Source organism: Gadus chalcogrammus, chromosome 1 (assembly GCF_026213295.1).
Source record: "Gadus chalcogrammus isolate NIFS_2021 chromosome 1, NIFS_Gcha_1.0, whole genome shotgun sequence".
NCBI lineage: Eukaryota > Metazoa > Chordata > Actinopteri > Gadiformes > Gadidae > Gadus > Gadus chalcogrammus.
Genome location: NC_079412.1, coordinates 10,504,232 through 10,523,741, shown reverse-complemented (window position 1 = coordinate 10,523,741; position 19,510 = coordinate 10,504,232). Strand labels below are relative to the sequence as shown.

General features: G+C 43.1%; 1 protein-coding gene across 15 annotated transcripts; it reads left to right on the top strand.

The window, feature by feature from the left end:
• The first annotated feature begins 381 nt into the window (after positions 1-381).
• dnmt3ba (DNA (cytosine-5-)-methyltransferase 3 beta, duplicate a) lies at positions 382-19,051 on the top strand. Of its 15 annotated transcripts, none has more exons than XM_056588565.1 (30): positions 382-426; positions 2,038-2,187; positions 5,176-5,352; positions 5,486-5,642; positions 6,877-7,091; positions 7,255-7,389; positions 7,478-7,623; positions 7,853-8,027; positions 8,519-10,242; positions 10,336-10,474; positions 11,218-11,274; positions 11,656-11,702; positions 12,132-12,281; positions 12,648-12,722; positions 12,995-13,144; positions 13,373-13,480; positions 14,053-14,185; positions 14,426-14,539; positions 14,651-14,695; positions 14,782-14,861; positions 15,083-15,195; positions 15,385-15,568; positions 16,366-16,450; positions 16,780-16,925; positions 17,081-17,171; positions 17,534-17,682; positions 17,781-17,866; positions 18,023-18,092; positions 18,220-18,338; positions 18,548-19,051. In XM_056588565.1, exons 6-30 carry the CDS (start codon positions 7,266-7,268, stop codon positions 18,696-18,698), a joined length of 4,461 nt encoding a protein of 1,486 aa, XP_056444540.1. In that variant the 5' UTR covers positions 382-426; positions 2,038-2,187; positions 5,176-5,352; positions 5,486-5,642; positions 6,877-7,091; positions 7,255-7,265; the 3' UTR covers positions 18,699-19,051. The 15 variants fall into 15 exon arrangements, with proteins under 15 accessions (XP_056444540.1, XP_056444531.1, XP_056444498.1 ...); XM_056588556.1 differs by having other exon boundaries at positions 6,013-7,091; XM_056588523.1 differs by lacking the exon at positions 6,877-7,091 and having other exon boundaries at positions 5,263-5,352.
• Positions 19,052-19,510: the final 459 nt, after the last annotated feature.

Below are 19,510 nucleotides of genomic sequence, written 5' to 3'. Positions count from 1 at the left end.
GTTATAAATGAGATTGTAAATTATGAATTAATTCAAAGAGCTTGAAGAAAATGAAAGGTGACTATGTTGGCTTATTCTGATAAAGTCAAATGCAACAACCATTCTGTGTTTCAAGTCTTTAATTCCTTGTTGCTGATGTCGCAGCTTGTTACTCTGGGAAGATCCTGAAGACAACGGGTGTAGAAAGTCATTTTTCTATATAGACACTGACGGCATCGGAAACCGAAAATGAGTAACTTTGCCCACCGTCCTCAAACCGGAAGTTGTAGACCGCCATCTTACGCATCTAGCCGATCTCTAGCCGGACACGACACTGAACATTTCTAAACGTCATTTACGTCAGTAAATGTGTCGGGTATTTGTGTGACGCAGAACGATGCGCCCACATCATGTAAACAAACCGGCCACTCACGAGGAAAGCTGGAGGTTGTATTCATGTTGAATGTTACATTTCCTTGATCAAGGTTTTTTAAATTAATTTTGAATGTTACATCCGGGTTTAGGGTAACATATTTTCTATGTTAAATCCAAAATAAATTGTTGACACTTGTAAACGAAAGCCGGAGACTCCATCATTAAATGTAGGCCTATTAGTTTTCGCGGATATTCAGCTTCTTCTCCTCTGGGAAAAACACGACCGCATTGCATTGTGGTATAAGGGAGTAATATGTATGGAACATCGTATGTACACTCAAATTGTGGGTATTTTAAGTGCACTAGGCCTATATAGTGCATGAAATTAACCTCTGAGAATTCGAACACCACTACAAAAGGGCGAGCCCCCTATAGTGCACTATATCCGGGATAGGGAACGATTGCGAACAAAGCTCATGAATCGAGGGACCTGTCCACAGCCCGCTAAAACAGCTGCAATACCAGGCTTTGCCGCTGAGCGCTGGTGGATTGCAGAAGTATGCACTGCTCCCGACCATGCTCCCGACCCATCGCCGGTTGCGATGACGTCAGCGTTGCTTGCCGTTCGGCGCAAGTTTTCTCTCTAATCAAGGAAATGATTGCTATTACATCTTGCATTATTACAAATAAATGCTGAATTGGGTTTTATTGTAATAAATGCACGCATACCATTGACATAGCCTACTTGTTGCTGTCTACTGTAGGCCTATTTGAGATGTTGACGGCAAAAATACAATTCATGTTTGGCCTCTCCGATTTAATAGGAAAGCTTGGCACTTATTTGCATAAAAACAAATTAAATCGGCAATGGAAATCAAAGATGTAAACGCCTCCCAATATGAAACCAACTTTACTGTGGTGTGGGAGACTAGCCATGCATTAGCGTTGACTACCTCGGCACTGAAGAAATGCACTCCCTTTCGGATAGATTTAGTTCTCTAACTCGGGTGTCATGAAACATACATCACTTATCATAGCTATCTTTGTTGTATACGGGGAATGGGTTAACCTAGTAATTGTTCGTCACTTCTATGAACATCCTTACTGTACCTACGGCGATATATGTATATTAGCCAAATGTTCTTATTATAAGTCGCATTGGATAATAGCGTCTGCTAATGCACTGAATGTAAATGTACAATAGGCCCCGTCGCCATGTTGGACAGTTTCATTTTGCGGTTGTTTTCCTTCACTGCGCCATCGCTATTAAAAACGATACTTTTGATTGACTTAATGATTTCTAGACTCTCGTCGCACAAACCTAAATAGCATCGCCTTGGCAGCGAGGAAAAATAACTCCGTCCAGACAGTTTTACGTATTTTCTACGTTCCGTTAAATGTCGATAAAACGCTTTCGTAGTCGATACTACGGGTAAAAACTTCATAGGCCTACTATGTTCGTGTTTAAGTGCTTAACGGTGGACACCATGTCATACGTTCACTTAAATTGGGATGCACACCGAATTTGACTAGAACCCCGAATATACTCGCCGACAAGTCTCTTTATGCAACTTTCTCTAACCGAAATTTCTCAATGAACGATTTACAACTAATCTGTGCCGGGGCCGAAGCTAGTTCTTCGTCCATGAACTGCTTTACGAATAGACGATCCCTTCTGTGCAGAGCTCGTCCAATCCGGAGCCAGCACAGCGGGAGGGGGACGGGGCGTCACGCGGAGAGAGACCTATCCAAGGACCGGGCTGCGAACCAGACCGGCGTTGCAGAGGCAGACCTCGTCCGCTCCTGAAGAAGGGACAGCTTCTACCCCGGGAGGTGAGTCTGCGCTTTGTAGGTTTAATTACCCGCACGATTTTTTTTTTTTAAATGTCTTGCGATATCCTGCTCTTATACAGTATCCAGCAGTATCCACTTACTCGAATGATGCGTTTCTTTCGGGTCCTTTTTAGCAGAACTGTGTCCCACTATAAGACGTAGACTGAGTCTCCTGCAGGGGTTTTAAGTTGTGTTCTCTGAGACCAGGGTGCACTCTGTCCGGGACACTTTGCAGTGGTAGTTTCTTTGTTGTCACATAAAAGGCGAGTGCATTGTCTATTAGCCGTTGAGAGGACGGGAGCGTATCGAGGGTTTGGTACCATATTATAACATTATTAATATAAAGCACTAAAAAACGACTGGTAATGCAAGTATACATTTTTTAGCAGTTGGTAGCTTTATGACCAAAATGGAATCGTTCCAGCTCTCACTATAGAGAGAGCAAGCCGGTTTGGCGAGATTGAAACGGGAATTGTAGGCACGGCCGATCGTATCGGGCAAACAAAACATGTTACATTTCTAATAATCTCTTGTTATCTAACCGGGTGGAAAGGATATGAATGCACATTGCGTTCGCGGCAAAAGCTATCTACTCGCGAGATTTCATGCTTTACATTGAAAAAGGGGAGGAGAAACGGCAGCATGGTTGACTCGAGGAGAAAGTGTAGCAGCATGTAGCCTGGAGCTTTAGTTTACAATGGCATTCTCCAAGATCCAAGAACATAGCATACTGAAATGGATAAAAACAGATCTGGGGACGGCTTGCAGTTTTTCCTACTGCCACACAGTAGGCCAGTTCCAAGTAAAATAAACGGAGAATAGAGGAACCCACCCATTGTGCCCTACGTGATAGAGCCCTTTCTAATCCCGGTTTATAGTGTAGGCCTACAGCCAGAAGAAGAGTTGAGACACTCGTTGATCTCGCTAGCGGGCTGGTCGCGTGGTTCACGCAAGCCTTTATAGTTCCGAAACACGCCGCGCTGTCATGTTCTTCTATTGGTCTGACAAAAGTCATTGCTATATTGAATGGTAAATATAAATGAAAAACACATACCCAATTACTGCTTTGACTGTTATAGCATTATTGCATGTTTGTAAATGTCAGTTTTATATTTGGAGTGGTAGGGGAATACTGAAAACTATGCATAAATATTACTAAGAAACATTCGTAGCACTGCTAGGCTACTGGCTTTAGTGGCTTAACCTTAACTTTTACCATACTACATCTTTTTGTTTTTGGGGAAGTGTTGACAAGAACATCAAAGTAGACCAGGAGGAATCAATATTAAAACAAAGTTAGCCATGTGTGGAATGTGATGGAAAAATGTATATGTTGCTACCCTTAAGTCATATAGGCTTTGGTTTCCATTCCGTGCATTGTCTTGCCATCCTGCTTCTCCTCAGCGCCATCTATGTGTCAATCTTTGTGCTTGGTTCAGCCAACTCATGCTGGAGTGAGTGATGTAGTCAAATTGTTAACCCTTGTGCTCTGGTCAGCTTTCCTACCCTCCTCTGAGTCAATCGAAGTAGTAACCTTTGTGCTCTGGTCAGTTGTCCCACCTTCCACAGTGGCATCTAAATGTAAACCCTTTTCTATTGGTAACCTAACCGGCCTGCCTGCCTCAGAATCAATCGTGACGATAACCTTTGTTATGGGGAAAATGGTCACAAGGGATAGGACATCCTTTTGTGCACTCTTCTGCTCGATAAGAAAACAGGCAGCTCTTTGGCTTGGGTAAATATTGCCTGATTTGATTATTGACATCTGCAATGAGGGGAGGATCTAAAACTGTATAAAAAGCTCATACAACCTGTATTCTGCACTCACTCTGCTAGTAAGGAGTCTAATGTATGCATGCATTGAACCTAGGTTATATATCTTCAAGTATTTTGTTCTAATCTCATCTGTCCTCGACGCAATATCTGTTAAAGGAAATTGCCATGACAACTACAACAAATGTGTGAACAGGTGTGCGTGTGTATCTAACTTGATAAACAAGAACAAAGTTAAGGAAAAAAACTACAGGTGAATTATAAGCCGTTTCACTCAGGATTGCCTAGAACAGTGGACGTCAACCTTTTTAAGCCCAAGATCTCTGACCTCAGCCTTGGTGAAAGGCAAGATCTACCTATTGAAGTGTTGAGAGAAAAACACAGCCAGATTTTACTTCCAACTTTAGGCCTTTTATTTTGCTAATTGTATTTGAATTACATTGGCTTTGGTCCAACCTTCAACTTGATGCAACCAAGAAAACGAATTTGTTTATTATACATTGTAACCACAACAACAACAATGAAAATGAACTTACTTAATAATAATAATCACTATTTATAATTTAGTCAGAAGGCAAAACTGTTGCAGTCACTGTTTACTACTAACTACTGCTTTTTCGTTTGGCTTATAGCTACACACAGCCAGTCTGAGTCAGTATGTTAGGTGTCTGTTTGTTCCTGTGCTTTGATTTTATTAATTAATCAGGCATATTTATATTTGTGTATGTTGTCACATATGCATTATTGAAATGGGTCTGCGCGCATACTGTGGTATTTAGGGTAAAGCACGCGGCACATGGGATGATTATGCAGATCTACCTGTGTTATCAGAGTCTCTCAGTTAACAACACTAAACGCAAACTTTCTCTGTTGTCATCATTGACAACTTTTTTTCTTTTCTTTTTTGTGTAGTTTTCTATTATTTTTGGGAGCTACAGGGATAGTCTCAAAGATCTACCAGTCGATTGCGATGGTTTGCGACCACTGCCCTAGAAAATAATTTCTCTTGCATACTCAGGGGAATTCTGTCCTGAAATCTAAAAAATGTCCAAAGTGGTTGAGGGGAGAGAGGGAGGGTGGATCCTTGTTTGGTCTTGAACTCGGACCTCTTACCTATTCTCAAAAGTCAGAGGGCAGGTTGAGGAAAAGTTGTCATCCACTCTCTGTGATATTCAATGATGTTATGGTTCATTGGTTACAAATCACATTTTATAGATCAGTGGTCATAGCATGGTTGGCTGTGCAGCGTTTGGATGCTCCAATCGGTCCGAGAAGGGTTACCGAATGTATGGCTTCCCCAAGGACCAAGATCGCATGAAGAGATGGATGGCAATGGTCAGCCGTCAAAACCTGCATATGACATGGGCCAGCAACAGTCGAAAACTATGTCATGTAAGTAATGTTCACAGAGGTGACATCACTTGCTAGCATATCAAATGGCATCATATTTCTTATTGTAGAGAATTATGACTTTTCGATGATATTTGAAGTGCAATGGAAACTGATCTTGCAAGCCTACCTACAGGTACACTTTGAAGATGACCAATTCACTGCCACAAAAACAGGAGGCAAGTTGAAGTTGAGGCCAGATGCTTTGCCAACAGTATTCATTCATCGGCCTAAGCCGAAGAGGAGGAAACCAATCCAAATGGACCACACATATAACGCCAAATTAAACTTCGGTATGATACATGCAGCTAACAATATTCCCTATTTCATGTAATTCAAGGTTAGACTACACTCCTAATGAGATTGGGACATGATTCATATTGGTACATCCAGCTTCAAAAGGACCAGAGGTCAGGGATTCTCTGAGGATCTGTATACAAACTTTAGATCATCTACAAATAACTACCTAATTAACCATTGCTAGAAGATGAACTTCTACATTATATTGGTTTCTGATAGTGGTAGATGATTTGATTCATGTTACAGTAATGTTTTGCTTTAATTTATTTTCTATAGTAGTGTAGTGTACCCTTACATTTGTGATGACAGTAGGTGCAAAGGCAAAATACATATTACAGCAACATTACCTTGTTATTGTTACAGAGATTGAGGGAGATATGGCGAGAGCAATGAAGGGGACATAACGCGAGACAGAGGGAGCGATCAAAAGGGGCAGGTGATCCAGGGATGTGTGTGCCGAGCTCCAGTCAGTTGGTCCACCAATGAAGAAACAACTTTGCCAGGGCCAGGTGCTCCAGGGACCAGACTGCAGGGGACTGATAGGGCGACCGTGGAGGACCTAATGAGGCCTATCAAAAAGGAGAAATGAATAAGAAGGGCAGCAGAGAGGGCTCTTGCACAACAAAAAATAATTAATTTGGCGCAAAGAAAGAGGAGCTATTAAGTTGACCAGAAGTTAACACAAATGTTTTACAGAGACCAAAGTCGAGCCCTTTGACAGGAAAAGAAGACAGGAATACGGTTGGGAAAGGAGACAAATTTAAAAGCAATGGGGGGGGAAAAGCACTGGCACCACTGGTTAGAAATCCCTCCAACAAATGTAGATTCCACTGCCTAACATCCGCGCGCTGTACAGGAGGATGCAGCGTGTAAAGCTGGAGCCAGGAGTGTTGGGGCCAGTTGAGACGCTGAGGCTGACGGCAAGTGGTACGAGTGAAGTGGATAGAGGGTGTGTGCTCTCCTTAGATGAGACGTCCATTACTCCGGGCATGGAGCCTGATATGGGAACGGGGAGGCTATTTGGCAATATCACGCTGCCTGACCACAAGAGACAAGCGACGCGTTCACTGGTGTTTATGCTGGCTGGAGCTACAACACGGAGGAAACAAGTTGTGGCTTACGACTATAGCGGCAATTCCTCTTATTGCGAAGTTTACCAGCCCATCATAGTCAGCATTGTTGAAGCGGCGGTATCTATAGGGCTTTGTGTGCTTAACATCCCCACAGAATTGAATAGAGCAATGTGGATGTCCCTTGGGCTGACCTATGACAAGCCATGGATCCAGCATCCTGATGAGCCAAACCAGCGCCTCCGTTTCATGCCTGACGTTCTTCACCTCGTCTCGTTTACCCCTGGAGATAGCTTCACAGCTGGCAAATCGAGCTAACAAACGAGAAGGCAATCGATCGTCTACCAAGATAAAAATATATATAATTACACTGTGCGTAAAAAAAGTGTTGCATATCACAAACAATTAACACACTGGAAATATGGAACTGTAGTCTTGTATTGAATATGACTATATTCAAGACCCAGAAATAAAATATTAATGTCATTAACTGTTGTCAGGTGAAAATAATGCCATTGTATCTTCTCTTTTACAGAAAACTGCAAGATGGCAACCAATGACATCGTGCTTCCCGATGAGACCCAAGAAAAATGCAGCCGCTATAGCTTGCTGAGATGGCTCAACAACACGCTAAAAGTTAAATTCAATCATGTGTCACAGACATGCTCAGGTAAAGCCCATCAATAGATTAAAAAAAGTTCCCTTTTTGAATTGGAAATGCCAGCTCTACCTTCTTAACATCTGTGTGTTTTGTTCAGGTGCCACTCACTGCCAGTTCATGCACTGGCTGTTCCCAGGCTCGCTCGACATGAGCCAAGTGAAGTTCCAGGCACAGAACGAGGGGGAATTCAGGCACAACTACAATCTGCTTCAGGAAGCATTTGATAGGAGCGGCATTACCAAGGTTAATACTTAAATTATTTCGTAATAAAAACAGAAGCCAACCAATATCAGAGATGGCCTTTGCTTGTGTGCATTGTATGATTTTTAGAACAAACGGTCTTATCAGAACAAGCCAAATGTATTTTTCTCTTCTAGTTGTTTAATTAATTAATTATAGCAGGTTCTTTAAAAATAACGCATTAGGCCACATCTATTTAACATTGCATACTGTATTCTTCGTCTTTTTTCAGGGAATTCCCGTTGGAGAACTGGTCACTGGCTCATTCAAAGCAAACTTCGTCTTCTTGAAGTGGTTCAAGACGTTTTTCACAGAAAACATCAAAGATATGGACTACGACCCAGTCCAAGCACGGGCTGGTGAAGGAATCTGTCCCGCGCTTATAATGATGAACTCCCCAAAAAGAGGTAGGCTCAAGTGCTATACCAAAATAACCACATCTTTTGATTTAGATTTTGTAGTTCATAACCTCCAAAGGAAGCTGCAATGATTAAAGCAGATTTAATTATGGGGCCACAGACTTTTGTTCCTCCAAATACGTTTTAAACCATGTCAAAGAGTAGCCTTGTTGCTCAATCGATTTATATCTTTAATTTGGTCACATTATGTTTGTATGAAACATCTAGTCTAGTGCAAGCGCTATACTGGATGTAAAAAGTAGGATGGTCAAATTAATTGTAAGAATGAGTTCTGGAGACTGAAGCCGTAAAATGGCTATCAGGACTTGGAGTCTATGAGACCAAACAACCATCAGTTGTGAGCAGAAGGAAGCACATGGCTGCTATTGGTTGTTCAATTGAGTAAGCTGGCAAATGGAAACACAGAATCTCCTTATGTTTGTCAAATATTTGTATCATCATGTCTGTTTTCAATTAAGTTGTTATTTTTCCCTTTGCAGGGAGTTCGAGACTGGAACCTGATGTTGAAGAAACGAAGGGCGCCCAAAATTTCCCCTACACCGAGAAGTGGAAGGAGATGTACAGTTGGGCGGAGCCCAGCACTTGTGGAGAGCTCTACGCTTACTGCAGTGTGTGTGGTACAGACTTGTTGACATATCGTAAAGGCATCCAGGATCTAACCCGACACTTTGTCACAATCAAACACAAGACAAGGGCCAAAAAACCCCAACTGGAACTTCAAGCCCCAAAAACAGGGCCATTGCCCTGTAGCGAGGTTGTCGTGCAGTTCATAAACAAATACTGTTCGTCAAGCTCCTCTGGTGGAGACCAGCCGTCTAGAGGCTTTGCACGCTATATGCTGGGATTAGAGTTTCCCACTGACGTTTTGTCGATTTGCAAGCAAACACCGTACTGCTTGTACGTGTACGGAGGGGTGACACTGGAGGAGGCGGCCACCGTGTCTGTGGTTCTCGTTGGCTTCTTTGACATAGAATCTGCTACTCACCATATCAGGCTTCTGGACGTTCTGCCCTCTCCCGCAGAAGAAGCAGGGGAAGAACCAAAGAAAACAGGAGGAGCTGTGGTGGAGGCCATGAAGAGATTCAGCCTTCCCTTGATTAATCTGTCTGCGGTTTACGTCGGTGGCACTGGTGCCTCCGCGCAGCACGTCTGCTCACAGCTCAGGGAGTTCAGTCCAAACCTAGTTGCCTTCGGAGATCTGGATAAGTTGGCGGATGCTGCCTGCCATGCCGCAGTCACAGCCCTCTCTGCCTCGGTTCTGAAGATCATTTCAGAGCTCCATGCATATTTCACGTCCACCTCCAAGGAGATTGATTGTTTAAAGGATCTGTTCGCTTCTGAGAACAATGACAGCAAAACATTTCATCCTAGCAGAGACTGCCTTAACTTTAGTCAGTTAGTCAGGAAGATGCTGGAAACGTGGCCAGATCTGGTTTCCTTCTTCGAATCTTGCAAAAAGGACAAGGACAAGGACAAAGTCCAGCCCATCTTTGTCATGCTGCAGGACGCAAACCTCAAGGCAACCTTTAAGTTCCTGGCTTTGGCCCTGAAGCCTCTTGAGGCTTTCCAAAAACATCTAGAGATGCATGATGGAGATACAGGCGCAGACCTGGTGCGCATCTTGCAAGAAGCCAGCAGCTTGTTGCACACCTATGCCGCCCACTTCCTCAATCCGCAGGCTGCAGAGCGCTTCCTTGAGGAGCACGACGCCCGTGTCCTTACAGACAAGACGCTTCACCAGTCAGGGGCCGACCTCGTGGCTGGGGGTTCAGCCGTGGAGGAGCTGCTGGATGAGCCTCTTACACAGCAGTTCTTGTCATTCTACATGACACTCACAGGTCTCATTGCTAAAGAGGTGCCACTGAGTGACAGGATCCTGAAGAGCATGGCGCAGCTCCTGAACCCCGAGACCAAACTCAAAGTAACAGACACGGCCGTGGAAGAACTGGGAAAGAGGCTGGGAGTCTGCAGCACTGAAGGAGAGGTGAACCAGCTCACCAAAGAGCTTCTGGAGTATCAGCAGAGCGAAGAAGAAGAAGAGGAGGAAGATGGAGAACACCAAGATACATCTGCCATCTCACTGGAGAAGCACTGGGCCGGCGTGCTCAAAAACAGGGATTCTTCCTCCGTCCTCAGGAACCTGGTCTTGAGCCTGCTGTCCTTCCCTTGTCCTCCCCTCGAGGCCGAGATAGTCTACGCTCAGGTGCGTGAATGTCAAAGGAATTTCAATTGTATTTGTCTGTTAAGGAGTCTTATTTGTTATGTATTGACCCGTGCTACATGCTTCTTGTCTTAGGCCGTCGCAAGCGGAGATGCCATATTGTTTTCGGAAGACAGAGAGGATTCGATCATGGAGGACAACCCTATTTCTGAGGGCACTAGTACCTCCCCTGTCCAGAATGGCATAAAGATGGAAGAGGATTGTAGTGTATCAGGTGAGTTCAGAGACTGAGACTGCCTTAGCCTCTGTATATGATCTCGATCTTTGTTGTGATTAGTGATGTTGCAATGGACTGAATGCTCTTTTAATGGTGTAGCTCTATTCTGGACCAAATATCGGACAAAATTGTTTATAAACTATTATTTACTTTTCAGTTCTGCACCACATGAAAGTTATTTAAAGCTTAGGTGGGCAATTATGGAGAAACAGCCAGAGTAAGCTTGAATTGGAATGTGGTACCAAAAAATGGCTTGAAAATAGATTGCCTACCCTAGTATTAAAGGTACAGTTTGTATGATTTGAGTGGCATCAAGTGGAAAGAACTTTGCAGAATATTCTAAATATAGTGTTTCATTTGTGTATAATCCAATGAAAATATTCAGTTGCATGCAATCTGAATCACCGACGCTAAATGCCATTTAATCCTACACTCTGAACCTTTAATATAGAATTCAATAAAAGTAAGTTATAAACAATGCCTTTGTTTAGCTAGTCTATACTGAAACAACGCCTTACCAATCAAATTATTGTAAAAATATTACAATCTAGAGGTTATAATTATTAAAGCCTATAAGTGCCTATATTACACCAATCTTTAGTATAGTCGACAAGATAACCGTACTTAATATGATTACATTCTGCATAGAAATTATGATTTTGACAGTAATGATGATTTTCTTTTCACTAATATTCATTCAAAATGAATGCATCAATCTCTGTTTTCTTTTCTTCTACCAGTGAATTACCTTAATGGGACAGTTAAGCCATGCACAGTTCTCCTGAGGAAGCTCATCCGTAAGAAAGATATACTGAGATAATTTAAATAATATTTGTCGCACAATTTAATTGAATTTGACCACACGAGAATGAATACAGAATGTGGTACACCACTAAATTGCCAAAGATGTATCTGTAGTCTCTGTTTTGTTTCAACTGTCATAAATATTAATGATAATTATGCATATCTTACTGTTAAAGGATTGTTTGTGTTATTCGAATATTTTTTATCACCTGATGTAGTTGAATTAATAAGTAAATTATGTAAAACTATCAATGGATGTATACATACAAATTTTTGATTCACATTTAGATTAGTGATTATATTCATCAATGCAAAATGTCCCATGTGCACAATTTAGAGAATATTTTATTTGTTTTCTTCGTTTTTCTTCTAAGAACCAAATATTGGGGGTGACAAAGATGGACTCGTCTCCAGTCAAGAGGTAGGACATCGCTAAACGTAGTATGAATATGTTTAGCTTGTTTGAGATTCAAATCCCAGGCTATTTTATAAATATTAGCTACTATGATGGTCTGAAAATGTATCAGTTGGGAATACATGGGGAGGCTTTGCATGTTTGGTTTGACACTTAAATCTGGGATATTTCTAATGTCTTAACATTTCTTTGGGAAATCTTCTCTTCTCTTTCTTTACACTTCCCAAACTATAACTTTCATCCTCTGAGCCTTTACCCATTTTGGTGAACTGCATGGTGAGCAACGTTTGTGTGTGTTTGTGTGTGTGTGCGTGCGTGCGTGCGCAAGGCAATAGGGCTGTCGTTCAGAAAGGCTGGCTTGAACTAGTGTGCTCAGGATGTACCCGCCACCTGCGTGGGCATGCTGTATGTGTAATGAGATGGATTCTCTCTCAGGGGCCCACTAGGGGAGGTAATGGTTGGGAGACCAGCTTGCGGCAGAAACCCCCGTCCCGCGCAGTGTTTCAGGCCGGCCGGGGCACCTGGGCCAAGCCTATAGGTCTTGATAAGGACAGCCCAAGGGGACGGGAGTCTGAGGATGAGTTGGTAGGTGTACTCACATATCCTACCGGACCAATCCCACTTGACCCTCCTCTGATGGTTTCACATGGAAGCACTGTGGTACACGTCATAGCCTTAAGTGTCCCTGTTGGTTATACCGGACTAACCCTGGGCTAACCCTGTTTACCTTCCCTGATAGGGCCGTTGATAACCAAGCCTGAGGTAGATAATAAGGCCTGCTTGCCCTCTTTAATAACATCTCTTTGGCTGGGTGCCTGCTTTCGATCTAAACCACACAGCCATTGGAAGAAAGGGATCGGGTCTTTCAGGGTCACTGTGTAAAATGTGAAGGCTCACTGTATGCTCTTCAACTCAAACTGTGCCACCTGGTTCTTGTGGCTGGGCTTTCAGGGGAAAGACACTTCACCGGCATCCAGTAGGATAACCCCGAGCGGTCGAAATTTGAGACGGGTCCAGGCCTATCAGGTAAGACAGATATCATCTGATAAACGCATGCTAAGACCGCAATGCCAATTTAAACTTCGTTAAATGGACGGATGGATCTGTCGTTAAAGGGACATACGTTTTGTTCTAATTTACTGTTTTTTTATAATGTAACATGCTCATGCAGACCCAAAAAGCGTACTTGAACCTGGCATGAAGGGTTCCCGGGAAATGTACCCAGTTACTGATTGGTCGGGGGGCACGGCCCTGATTGATAGGAGTGGGAACAGGACTGAGTGGTTCCTTCTTGGCAGGATGGGAAGGGCTTCCTGACCGGAGAGCTGGTGTGGGGGAGTCTGAAGGGCTTCTCCATGTGGCCCGGGTTGGTCGTGCCCTGGAAGGCCAAGTCAGCGCCACCTGGGATGAGACGCGTGGAGTGGTTTGGAGACGGGATGTTCTCGGAGGTAAGAGGGACCTCCACGTGTGTGTGTGTGTGTGTGTGTGTGTGTGTGTGTGTGTGTGTGTGTGTGTGTGTGTGTGTGTGTGTGTGTGTGTGTGTGTGTGTGTGTGTGTGTGTGTGTGTGTGTGTGTGTGTGTGTGTGTGTGTGTGTGTGTGTGTGTGTGTCATCGAATCATTGCGGTTCCCTCAGATCTCAGCATGAATCCACATGTCTTTGTGTTTTTGTGTTCAGATCCCCTCTTCAGGCCTTATGCCGTTTCATGCCTTTACTCGCTGCTTCTGCAAAAATTCCTACGCCAGCCTGCCAACGTACAAGGACGCTATCTACCAGATCATTGAGGTAAGAGGATCTACCTCTTCTTGAGAAATATTCATCGAGTTGTAGCTCCTTTCTAGGATTGCATCTTTCTGAGAATATTGAGGAATACTTTTCGACCAAAATAATAGTAATACTAATGTATCGGCCATTGGTTAGCTTCTATGTATCTATAAACTTGACTTTGTGTAAATGCGAAGATCGGGCTAAGGAACCAAGTGGAGGAAACAAAGTTGTTATGGTTGCTGCCTTAAGAGATTAATAAAACCTTTTTTTTTTTTAAATGGGTTTTTAAAAAGATTTCAAAGCGGTTACTAAGCTGGCTAATGTGAGGTCACCAGGCAGGCTGTTTCAATATTTGGGGCCTTGGATGGCAAATGCCCGGTCAGAAGGTCACCAACCTACACTGAGGAAAATCCAATAGGGCCAATCAGAGGTCTGGAGTTGATAGGGGTCAGACCCGGGTTTCTTTAGAAGCCGCCAACCTAGGGCACGTTTAAATGAGGAGTGAACGAAACCAGAGGCTATATCACATTATGTAACGCTGAACGTTAGTGAAGGCGTTACACCGAGCACCCTGTCCGCTCTGCTTCCAGCTGGCCGGGGAACGCTGCAGGAAGTCGTTTGGAGCGGCGAAGGGAGGCAAGGAGGACGAGCTCAATCTGATGCTGGACTGGGCCCACGGGGGATTCCTTCCAAGCGGGCCGGATGGCTTCAGGCCCCCTGGCTGTAAGTGTTCCCTCTGCTGGACGTGTGTCTCGTGCCGGAGTGTACCGTGTACGGGACGTGTCGTCTGAACTGCCACGTTTTACAGTTCTGTTTGTGTGACCCCCCTTATTTTCTAATTAGAATATCAGAACCACTTAATTTTTGTGTATTTCTTCCACTGTTTTAGACTCGGCCTTTTGACCCACTTTTGACTTCTATTTGATACATAATTGTTCTATATTCTATTTATTTTAAACACAGCTACACCGGCAGATCAGTCAGACAGTGCACAGTCAGACTACAATCCGCCAGCTAAAAGGAAACATGTTAGCAAGGCAAAAGCGATTGCACTTGCTGCAGTCACCTACAACAGAGGTAAGTAGTGACTGTTAGAAGTCCTGAAGTCTTTCTGCTTATATTTAGCTGCACGTTTGTGCGACTGTTATTACATTCATTTTTTTTATTATGATTTATTTTACTTTGCAGAATCAATGATACAGGAAATTGAAGACAAGGGTAAAAAGATTGAAGGTATGCTTGAGTTCCTGTTTCAATTTATTATTTTAAGACCTGAAGCATCTAATATATCATGGAAAAACCTCATATTTTTGTTTCAGATTTCTGTATGTCTTGTGGATCACCTGAGACAGAAATCTTCCATCCACTGTTTGTTGGCAGTCTCTGTTTGAAGTGCAAGGTAATCAAATATCCGTTATTTAATTAATCATTTATTCAGTTGATCTCAACCAGCCCCTCTCACTATTTTCTAATGTAATAAATTGTACATATTCAGTTACAAACACTGTTTGCTCCTAGTGTGCTAGTGATGGGTTGAATGCAGAAATCACATTTGGTTGTACTTTCTTCTTTTGTTGGTGTTACTGTATTAACAAATAACGTTCGAATAATATTTTGCAGGACAACTTTATAGAGACATTTTATCGCTACGACGAAGATGGCTACCAGTCGTACTGCACCGTTTGCTGTGGCGGCCTCGAGGTGATTCTCTGCGGCAATCCCAGCTGCTGCAGGTATGTACTGCACTGATGTACGCCCTGCGTTCAGTTAGTATTAGTATGGACAAACCATGAAGTGTGTAGCCATGACCTAACATCGCTGTCCCTTGGATAGAGTTCAACTTCTTCACTGAATGTGGGACATTCAGACTTGATCACACTGTTTTATCGATAGATCTCTTTCAACGTGTCCTTATTCCTCAGATGTTTCTGCAAGGATTGCATCAACATCCTGGTGGGCCAGGGGACCTTCGATCAGCTGAAGGACATCGACCCTTGGAGCTGCTACGTATGCAAGCCGTCCGAGTGCGGTGGGAACCTGAGGCTGAGGTCCGACTGGAGGCTGAAGGTCCAGGAGTTCTTCGTCAACAACAGTGCACTGGCATTCGTAAGACATACTTGCCGATTCCTTTCCTTAAAAGGGCTCAGGGGTAGAAGAACTAACACAGCAGCCAGAGATGGAACACATTGAGGAGACACAACTGACAAGTCAAAGGTAGATTACGTCTGGGACACGCAAAGAGGTGCGGAGCCACGGTTCAGAAGCTAAAAAAGCAAAAGACAATCAAAATGAGGGGCAGCTCCATATGAAATGAATGCAAAGGAAGGGCCAGAGAGAGAGAGAGAGAGGGTCTAGTTTTATCGTCAAAAAGATTGTCGTGTGTCTTATCCTCTTTTCGTTCACCTCATTGGAAAAAGTCAGCGAGAGATGTCAGAATATGAAAATTACAGAGGAAACATATGATAAGATTATCCTTTATTAGTCTCACAGTGGGGAAATTTGCAACATCAGGAGAATTTGACTGAACTTGCACTAGGCTACGCAATGATGCACCAGCAGATGTTATGGACGTGGCTCTGCTGTGGTGCAACTACAATGAACCGTAGAACCACAAGTACCTCATGACGATTCATCCATGTCAGGGAAAAGTGGATAGGAAAGCACATTGTTAGGGGGACAACGTTTTACTTGGGGACAGAGGCCCAGGGAGAAAAAACAGGCTTTACAACAGCTCATAGCAGCCTTTGTCGAGGTACTGAAAGCGCTAGTGAATATGTGTGCATTTGTGTGCATGGGGATGGTGACCGCCCATACAATACCTCTTGGAATCCAAGCATACAGTTGTTATTGGCTACAAGGGCAGACTTGAGGCAAGAAGTGATTGGATCATTGTTTTAACCTAGGAACCCCATCGAGTGTATCCCTCCATCTCTGCTGACCAGCGCAGACCCATCAGAGTGCTGTCACTATTCGATGGCATTGCAACAGGTGGGTTTCTCCTTCTTACACGATCGTCAAGGAAACGTTTTCCAAATGCATATCAGACTACATTTCCTTCACAGTGAATTTGAATTGAGCATCCACATGGATATCTATCTTTCTATATGCTATATACTTACTACTATACTTACTATATTACTTACTGTGTGTGTGTGTGTGTGTGTGTGTGTGTGTGTGTGTGTGTGTGTGTGTGTGTGTGTGTGTGTGTGTGTGTGTGTGTGTGTGTGTGTGTGTGTGTGTGTGTGTGTGTGTGTGTGTGTGTGTGTGTGTATATTTAAAAATATAAAAACCTGAATCCCATTTCTCTGCTCCTGCAGGTTACCTCGTGCTCAAAGAGCTGGGCATCAAAGTGGAGCTCTACGTGGCTTCAGAGATATGCGGCGATTCCATCGCCGTGGGAATGATCAAACACCAGGGAAAGATCCAATACGTCAACGACGTGCGCACAATCACAAGGAAAACTGTGAGCACAATTTCCAGACATAAATACCGTCGTTTTTGCGTTAGTTAATTATTGAGGGTGTGTGTTTGTCTGTCACTTGACAGATTTAATCGCCAGACCTCTTTAAGGAAATAGCTAATTTTCCAACCACTCACCACTCCTCTGCTTCCTACCAGCTGGCCGAATGGGGTCCGTTTGACCTGCTGATCGGAGGCAGTCCCTGTAACGATCTGTCCATGGTGAACCCTCTTCGAAAAGGATTGTTTGGTAAGAATTTGACACGCATCTAGTTCAGAGGAAAATAAGGTTAAAATAAGCATTATTCAAATATCATAGGTTAAATAACTAGCTACCTTCTCATATTTAGATTCAGCTTGACTGATGTCCTGTTTATCATTGTTTAATCAGCAATGCAGTTCAAATGTATCGCACTGAAAAAAAACAGTTAGGAATGCTGGGTTATCTTATCACCATTACTTTGCTGGGTACTCGATAGGTTATGAATATCAATAAACTTGGGGGCAAATTAGCATCATGTTTGAATTTGTTTGAAATAGGATATTCTTCCAAAATCATGACAAACCTTGTATGAATTTCCACTTTTGTCTCTCCTGCCCCCCTTCTCCCAGAGGGCACTGGCAGACTGTTTTTTGAGTTCTACCGAATGCTGACCATGATGAGGCCTAAAGAAGATGACGACCGCCCGTTCTTCTGGTTGTTTGAGAACGTGGTGTTCATGGGGGCCAACGACAAGTCAGATATCTGCAGATTCCTTGAGGTGTGTGTTCGTGGGAACCTGCAAACCGTGTCAATTTTTATTCTAAGGCAATACATTGTGATCAGTTTCATGTATTATTTTTTTCTCCCATTTTCCAGTGTAACCCCATTCTTATTGACGCAGTGAAAGTCAGTCCTGCGCACAGAGCTCGCTATTTCTGGGGAAACGTCCCTGGCATGCACAGGTACATAGATATGAATACCATAATTGCATTTTCCAAACAAATTTCTGTAACGTTGTAGGGAATCAAGTTGCTTTGGGTTATTGCAGATGTATCAGGACATAAAGTCTATATCTAATAACATTCTCTCTTACTCACTCTCTTCCTTTGTGTCTTCAGGCCTCTTGCAACATCTCTAGATGACAAAGTTGGCCTCCAGGATTGTTTGGAAGTGGGACGCAAAGCAAAGGTAAAAGAACATCAGGATTCACTTAATAATATAATATAATATTTGTGCATTTTTACGTTTAAGAACTTTTCTTGAAAATGTTGAATTATGAAACCTTATTCCCATTTGTACTTCCCTGTGCCTGTAGTTTGAGAAAGTCCGCACCATCACAACAAAATCCAACTCCATAAGGCAGGGAAAGGATGGCCCTCTTCCGGTGGACATGAACGGGAAGGAGGACTACCTCTGGTGTACCGAGATGGAGCAGTAAGTCCTTCCAGACAATCAATGACAATCAACAATAAGAGAATAGGGTTTCACTGCAACCACAACCGCATCTGTTATCGAACACCGGAGGTTTGCTTCAATTGATATTCTGCACACATCTAATGAGTCAATGTACAAGCTTAAATCGATTGAATCTATTGTTAATATTCTCTTAATTGTTTGTATGTTTCGTTTTTGTGTTGTTGCAGAATCTTTGGCTTCCCTAAACACTACACCGACGTGAACAACATGGGCCGGTGCCAGAGGCAGAGGGTCCTGGGTCGATCCTGGAGCGTCCCGGTCATCCGCCACCTCTTCGCCCCCCTCAAGGACTATTTTGAATGTGAATCAGGACAGTAAACTGCAGGCACGATGTGGTAGAACTACTGTTCTGTCCACTATGTTTTTAAACATCCATACAGAGATTCTCTTTTTTAATACTTTCACGATGAAATGCTTACTTTTTATTCAATGATTTATTTTATTGTCGAACTTAGGAGACCCTATTAACAGGAATCAGATTTGTCAGTGATTGATCATGGATGATGCTTTTACATTCAAGCAATGGTGCTGTGCTGAATCCAAACTGTAACACAATGTTCTACCTCGATACGTATTTTTGACCACAACTTTTAGTTTCTTTTAACCTATTTAATTGATGTATGAAGGGGATGAACTGGTATTTTACTTAGGATTAGGAGTTATGTCTGTGTTAATCTCATGATAGCATAATAAAGGGCTGTTAGATTTAAACTGTGCTACTAACTTGACATAGCAGTTAGGTATCTTAAATAATTAACTCTTCATCAGCTTTTTCTATGATTGAATCCTCTGACTGTGTGTTCACACCAAAAGCTAACCACATTTTCTACCCACATACGCATTTGAGTTTGATCGTGCGACAGGCGCAGAACCCTCAGGAGGGGATTTCTGATGAACCCCAATGTTTCTCTCCGCCAATTCATTCTTACCCATGGCCGAGATATCCACCATTGCAAGTCTTTACCTGCAGTGCAAGTACCGGCGTCTATGGTTTCATAATATCAGAGGCGGAAACAGTTTTTGGCCGTGATGTTATAGAGCTCTGGGAGTCCGCAAACGGCCACAATTACATTCCTCCTTCCATTTTTCTGTTCAACCTGGACTTCAGGGAGTGAACGCTGATGGGCTGT

Excerpts from the sequence above, each read along its gene's own strand:
- dnmt3ba (XM_056588498.1), top strand. Across the intron at positions 5,643-7,254 it reads TAACGCCAAATTAAACTTCG|AAAACTGCAAGATGGCAACC; the intron begins GTATGATACATG and ends TCTCTTTTACAG. Across the intron at positions 15,196-15,384 it reads GGCAATCCCAGCTGCTGCAG|ATGTTTCTGCAAGGATTGCA; the intron begins GTATGTACTGCA and ends CTTATTCCTCAG.